Raw genomic sequence first — 7,555 nt, 5'->3', positions numbered from 1 at the left:
GTGTGGGTGTCCTAGCCCATACATGCCTGTTTTGACTTTGTTCTCTGGCTATTGTGAGAGTTTAGGTGAGGGTTTGGTTGCAGAGGAAGTGTAAAGACCCATTGTTCATGGGGCTGCAAAGGGGCTGCAACAGTTTTGTGTCCTTGTCCCTTTTTGCCTGGGAGCCATTGCTGGCAAGGCTCTGTTTTGGACATGAGCTTGAAGGGGGTGAAAGAAAAGGCTTAGCATTAGTGTTAAGTGCAAGACAAAGTGCAGAGCCCAAGTGTTAGCAGGGAATGCAAAAAGGCTAAGATAAGGTGAGGGCTGCCAAAAGTTTTCAGTCATGGCCACTTCTGTGTGGGAGCCCTAGGTGGCAAGTGTCTGTTTTGGACCTGGGCTCTGGCTAGGTTGAGGGGTAGGTGATGGTTCTGGTGCTTGAGATGGCACAGAGCCTATGTGTTTTGGGGCTGCGAGGGGAAGGCCATCCTCAATTTTGCCTTGGGAGGCAGAGCTGTCAGAACTGCATGTTTGACCTGTGCTCTGGCAAGGGTGAGGATTAGGAGGAGAATTAATGTTAGGGTTAGGTGGAGGATAAATAATAGAGCCCCAGTGTTTGAGATTATTTGAATGGGCTTCCAATGGGTGGTGAGCAATGTCAAATGTTTTAACTCCTGGGAAGTTTTTCTTGGGAGTCATTGCTGGCAAGGCTGGGCTTAGAGTAGAGTTGGGTAGGGTAAGGCTACAGCAGTGGCCAAGAATGAAATCTTCTGTGAGCTCACAGCTTCCCTTGGCAGTCTGTTCACAGCTCCACCAACACTAAGGCTCTGAGCTTGCTCCAGCACTTAATTGTATTCCACACCATAATCATAAACCTAGCCAGAGCTCAGCTTCAAAATGGACATGAGCCAGCTATGGCTCCCACACAGAAATGGCTAGGTCTGAAAGCTTTGGCAGCCCTCACCTTCTTTTGGCAGCTCTTCTGCAGTCCCACAAATACTGGGGCTCTGCTCTCTCTCTTGCACCCATGGCTAATTCTCACCCTTGCCCTAACCCTTAACAGGTCCCAGCTCCAACAGGGATGCTACCAGCTATGACTGAAAGCTTTTGACTTTCCTCATGCTCCCTTGGCTGTTCCTTCATAGCCCCACAAACACTGGGGCTCTGCTCTTTGTCCTGCACCTATCGCTAAGCTTTACGCTTCAGTAACTGTAATCAGAACCCAGGTATAATGGGACATCCCATGCTCTGCAGCTCTTAAGCAAAAGTGGCCAGGACTGAAAGCTTTTGGCAGACCTCACCTTACCTTGGCAGCCTTTCTGCACGCGTGCACACACACACACACCACTGGGGCTCTGCTCTTTGTCTTGCACCTAAGACAGCCCTAACCCTTTTCCTGACCCTTGCCCTAGACATGGGTTTACATGTCCAAAACAGAGCCTTGCCAGTGATGGCCCCCAGGAAAAAGCATCCAGGACTCTGAACTTTAGCAGCCCACACCTTCCTTTGGCAGCCCCTTTGCAGCCCCACAAACAACGGGGCTCTATGCTTTGCCCTGCACCTATGTCAAAGCCTCACCCTAACCATAACCCTAGCCAGACCCCAGGTCCAACAGGGACACCGCCAGCTACGGCTCCCAAGAAAAAGTGTCGAGGACTGAAAGCTTTTGGCAGACCTCACCTTACCTTGGCAGCCTTTTCATGGCTCCCCTAGCACTAGGGCTACACACTTTGTCTTGCACCAAACGCTAACTCTATTCCTGACCTTCACGCTACCCTAAGTCCATGTCCAAAATGGAGCCTTTTCAGCAATGGCTGGCTGTCCTGCACGAGGTTTTAGCCATTCCAGTCTTCATCAGTTCCCAATATACTCAAAAAGAGAGGAGTATATTTAGGCATTTCTCATGGAAGGAGGACTCCAGTGCAATTTTTAATAGGCTTGGAAACTCCACGACAGAAAATAATTTTAAAGCCGCTACAACTGATATACCAAAAGTATGCATATGCAACAAATAGTAAAATGAAAAATTATTCAATAATCCCTGCACAACCTCCCCAGCTTTCCAGGTCTTCTTGGTATAGTTTGCTATCTAAAACTCATCTCCATCCTATTTCCTCATAATCATCATGAAAGCATTTGAATAAAACAGTAGATTTTTAAAATTTCACAGCAGAAATCAGGAGGAAGATGGGATATTCTTTCACAGTTTCCATTTTAAATTTTATATGCCTCAATACTGCAGTCAAGGATGAGGTAAAACACATGTGAGGGGATAGACGGATAAAAAAGTGAAAGGTTACTACTGACTTCCCATTTAATATGAAGAAGTGACTAGAAAGAAGAGATGACACACACATATATACACCCACACACAAATATGCAAAGGTGGAACTAATATTCCTATAGAGATTCCAAAGGTTTAAAATAAAGCAGGTAATTAAGCCATAACAAATGGCAGTACAAAAATTCCAAGAACACACTTAACTACAGTTCTAATTCCATAACTTATAGGGAAGTATGATTTATTTTCAGTGCTCATACTGACAGCTCCTTCTTCAGTGCATGTAATTCATTTATGGGCCTTTTGGGCAAACAAGTATTTCTTAACATCTAACATTCTTTCCGATAATTTCAAGGTTAAAAATTACATCTGTAATTCTAATGTGAGCTGGAAAATAAGGAATTTCTTTTCGAGGAGTTTTGACAGATATTCTGAAAAGATGGGAAGAGTATGGTATTGGCTTAAGCAATCATAGCTTACAATTTTTACTAACCAAATAAACAGCCAATGCTGCAGTTTCATAAATTAAAGCACTCCATTTGAATTACTCTGTGACAAATACTTAAGTCCATTAATTTAACTCTTAAGTCAAACTCCTATCTTCTTCAGAATTTACTGTGGCTGAAATTAAATTAGTTCAATTAAAATAGAACAACTTTTACTTGTTAGTTGCTTTCATTGTATTTTATAGCTGATCACAAATCGGATGATCGTAAGACAATAACAGGTCTGAATCTGCTTGCATGAATCTGCAAAAGGTACTTTGGTAGTGAAATGAATAGAACAGATCTCCAGATAAAAAGGTATGTTAACTCTTGCACGTGTCATAAATATACACCGTACCTCAAAAATGGCCTTTTTCACTACTTTTGGAAGAGATGCAGATTCTACAGTAGGTATTTCACCTTTTTAATGTAGCATATTAGGGTTTTAGATCCTTTTCTTTAAAAAACTTTGAAGATTTGTCTTACAAGGTTTTTCACAACAGCAGAAGAACAAATCCTTAAAATGTAAATAAGAAGCTTTCCTAAAGCTAATGTAATAGAGTGAGCAATGTTCACAAATTATACTGTAATATGCGAGTTATCAGGCAAGAAAAAAACCAGAAATTTAACCGAAAGAAGTGGCTGACATATCTATTAATTGCAGATCCTCTGCAGCAAGTGGTGAAATTAAAAATCAGTAGTCAAAAGGGCACAAATCAGTAGTCAGTCTAACAGAAGAACCAACCTGTAAAAATGCAGTTTTGTGCAGTTGCTCAGAGATCGATACAGCAAAATCAGTTACAGTCTAATGATTAATGATGAGATTCTCAAAAATGTCTAATAAATTCAGAGTAAATGTTCCACAGTTACATCAGTGTTTCTGGAAATCCCACCTCCAAAACACTTTATTTTGCTATCTGGTTTTCCTTTTCCATACTCCTACCCAGCCACTTTATATATCAAAGTTTATACTATTAGCATGAGATATTATTTTTCATGTGTAGTTCCTAAAGAATACTGTGAAAATAAAAAATTCAAACTGAAATAAAACTGGAACCTTATCTACTTTGCCTCAAACTGGTGCACTTTATAAGATCCACTACTAACATATTGATTTTGCTTCACAACAGCTTCTATATCTACAAATGTGGAAACCGCCTACAGTTTTGCATTAAAAAATCTACTGCTCAACGAGCAGTCTGCAAAGAAGTAACAGTTCATGGTAACTCTTCCTTTCTTTCTGACCCTAACTGTCAATATTAACCCACTACTAAGAAACTACAACACAACTCCAAATGAAAGGGCATATGTTTCATATATAAAATTATATTTAATCATTTGTGTAGATGTTTGGTCTATAGATGAAAACAGTTCCAGAATAAATACTTACATCTTGCTCATAAATGCTCCAAGGAAAATAAAAATTTATCTGAGACATGCCCTGAGCTATCTAGACTCCTTAATAGTGCAAACAAAGTTGCAGTGATGCTTGGTTTCACCCTGGCTTTTGCAAAAGAAACACAGCAACTGCCCACAGAGCTCCTAAATGGCTGACACACCACAGCATTACGCGCGCTACAGCAGTTCTTGTAACTTTGCTAAGTTCCTCTCCATCCACTGGATATTGAGCTGAATTGTGTCAATTGCCTCTTTTACACAACGCAGTTGAGAACTCTCCTCTGATTTTGACTCAAAAAATGACTTCACCTGCACAGCAAGAAAAAAGAAAGAAAAATAAACTTTTAATTAAAATCAGTGTTGGCCACATGAATAGGTTCAGAAGCAAATGCTACCCACATGTTGCAGGAAATCCATTCCTGAGAATCACTTCTGTCAGTACGCAAACCTCTCAAAGGAGTTCCCAAAATGCAAGGAAAGCATTTTTCATGGGAACTGCAGCAATAACTCATTTGGTTTCAATAAATTATTTCACCAATAAACAGACATTCACTTATCATATTCACCACAGAACAATCACAGAGCACTCAAAGTTCTGGAAAAGGAGTCTTGTTCTGTGACAAAGAACTGATTGTTGCAAGCAACCCTCTTCAGTGCTCTGGAAAGACCCTCACACCCACTCATCATATTGTCAATGCTAACACTTAAAATACTATAGATCAAACCATAAGCAACTATCTCTACTGAATTATCTGAATAAAAACATTAGACCAAACCATAAATCATTCTTGACACATTAACTTCAAGGTCTTTTTAGGGAAGACAACAGAGATTTCTAACCACTATTAACTGGATCTTAACTGATACTCAACCTCCACAATAGCTCCTTAGGATTGCTGACAGCAAAAATAACATAAAGCAATTTTAACGGCACTCTATCACATTCCAGAGATCCAGAAAGCATAGCTTGATTACAAAATCTAGACCAAATTCAATCTAGACCAAATCACTATTTTGGGAGACAGTGTGTCCAGTGAACAGGAAAACACAACAGTATAACCCAGTTAGCTGGGTTCAAGCCTATATGCAACTCCACCACAGACTCAGTATGTCATCTTCAACATGTATATATTTCCCACGTGTGAAATAGAGAAAGCAATAGCTGTATATCCTTGCAAAAGGCCTCAAGGAGAGAAATAACATCCCTCAATTAAATGAAAACAGTACTGACACTAGAAAATAGCCCTTTCTGGTAGATTAAGCCACCAACCTCAAGTAGATGAGCCTTTGTTGCAAACTGAGAAGTTGACCAACTAATGATATTCTGGATAGTATATGAGCCTAGGTGAAACCTGAAATACAAACAAAGAAGACATTTTTAACTAGCAGCCACTTTAAGATGCAGGTTCAGAATAGGCACATATTCTTATTTCCACTTTTTTTGTTTTAGTAGTTGAAAACAATTAAAAGCACTTAAATTCAAGTTTACGTATCTCATTTTTCAGGAGAAATACAAGGTCACAGAAGTCCAAGCCTCTGGTTCCTAATCCCTCTAAAAATTGATCTTCAGACCAAAAGACATGGAAAATTCTTAAACTTCTATCACAGCTCAAATAGTAAAGGACTGAGGACACCACACACTGAATACTAAGACCTATATTTGTGCTATGTATTCCAAAACTCTACATTAATTGAATTTGCAACCAGGTTTCATTTCAAGTGAAGTAATTTTGTAATACTGGTTATTAAGAGCTTGTTAGAGCAGAAATTTTCATCCAGAAGAAGCTTTCGGAGCAATGTGAAACTGTTCCAAATCAAAACTAGGATTTAGAAATATAGTTTTCCACATATTGTTAGCTTTTTGAAGACTTGCAGGCCAGGTCTCCTACTGGGTACCCTTCAAGACCAGTTAAGGGGAACATCTATTTCTAAAGCGAGTGGGATTTTTTGGTTATTTGGTTTTAGGATTGCTGTAAAAAGACAGAAAAAAATGCTGAACGAATTCCCTGGTTCTTCTTTTGAATGCATTTGATCTATATAAATAACCTGCATCTGCAGCACTCATCTTAGAGACAGCATCCTTTTAACAGAAATTCAGATCAAGGTTTTTTAGAATTACTATGAGGCTCTAGGAGGCTACAAAGTCCCATCAACCATTGGTGAGACTTCAAAATTTATGTTCCAAGTTATTTTTGTACAATCAGATTTTAAAACAGGCTTTATAATTCTAATACAAATCTTCTTATGTGAATCCAACTATTTATTACTTTGTGCTTGAAAGAAACAAGCAGGTGCTTTTGCCACTGTGAGTGTGAAGTTTCAGTTACACCAAAAGCCTTACTTCCGTGTAAGCTTTTCCCAGTTCTCTTTGACAAAGTCCCAGGCCAGCAAATATCCAGGCAAACTCTGGCTAACAGTTGCTATGATATGTGAAAGCTCCTGTGCCCTGATGACTTCACCTTCAAGGCTGTTCTGCATTAACCTAAAAGACAAAGCATATGAAAAGGAAAGGGACAAAAACATCTATTCATATCTTCACATTATCCTCCTGAATTAGATAGAAAAGACTATGTAACAGATCAAACAACAATCAAATTCTGGCATCTGGAGCACACCAATGCTCCATTTTATAAGCACTGTACTTATATAAGTTCAGTTTCCAAGTACCAGGGTGACCTTAGCTGTAAACCAAGTACCTGAATTTTCATTGGTGGTGGAAAAGATTAAGTAAATTCTAACAATTTGTAAAGGAAAACATAATAAGTTTAAGAGAGGAAAGCTGTAACAAGAATCACCTAGCAGGACAACCTTGGTGTCCTCTATGCAGTACTGAGATTTGGTCTATAGAGTGGTATTGGAGTGTAATGTAAAGTCAAAATTTCACCCAAGGAAGAAAAAAGGAAAAAAACCCAAATCTCCAAACCAAAAAACCCCAAGTAGTTATTATCTTGGTTATAAAGATACATCAATCCTTTAAGACTCCATAGAATAATCTGCAATTTTGTTACCTTTACCACAAAACCTGCAAGTTTGTGTTACCAGTAGAATCATAGAATCACAGAATCACTTTGGTTGGAAAAGACCTTTAAGATCATCAAGTCCAACCTCTAACCTAACCCTGCCACCCCACCACTAAACCATGTCCCTAAGCACCTCATCTATCCTTCTTTTAAATACCTCCAGGGATGAGGACTCTACCACCTCCCTGGGCAGCCCATTCCAGAGCCTGACAACCCTTTCAGTGAAGAAAATTTTCCTAATGTCTAGCCTAAACCTGCCCCGGTGCAACTTCAAACCATCCCCCCTCACCCTATCGTCCGTTACTAGGGAGAAGAGGCCGACCCCCACCTCACTACAGCCTCCTGTCAGGCAGTTGTAGAGGGCGATCAGGGCTCCCCTCCGCCTCCTCCTCTTC

The 7,555-nt window shown here is 39.8% G+C and overlaps 1 protein-coding gene across 2 annotated transcripts in view; it reads right to left on the bottom strand.

The window, feature by feature from the left end:
• Positions 1–1,928: 1,928 nt before the first annotated feature.
• Positions 1,929–7,555, bottom strand: part of LOC104135054 (leucyl and cystinyl aminopeptidase) — a 37,030-nt gene continuing 31,403 nt past the window's right edge. For both annotated transcript variants that reach the window (XM_009648660.2, XM_035888473.1), the window contains exons 16-18: positions 6,482–6,622; positions 5,411–5,492; positions 1,929–4,449 (exon numbers count right to left, since the gene is read on the bottom strand). In XM_009648660.2, the coding sequence (XP_009646955.1) occupies positions 4,318–4,449; positions 5,411–5,492; positions 6,482–6,622 (355 nt within the window). In that variant the 3' untranslated portion in view covers positions 1,929–4,317. The remainder of the gene's footprint in view (positions 4,450–5,410; positions 5,493–6,481; positions 6,623–7,555) is intronic.

This window comes from Egretta garzetta, unplaced genomic scaffold (genome assembly GCF_000687185.1).
Source record: "Egretta garzetta isolate BGI_Z169 unplaced genomic scaffold, ASM68718v1 scaffold271, whole genome shotgun sequence".
Taxonomy (NCBI): domain Eukaryota; kingdom Metazoa; phylum Chordata; class Aves; order Pelecaniformes; family Ardeidae; genus Egretta; species Egretta garzetta.
Note: the sequence above shows the minus strand (reverse complement) of the source record. Positions and strands in the feature narration are given on the sequence as shown.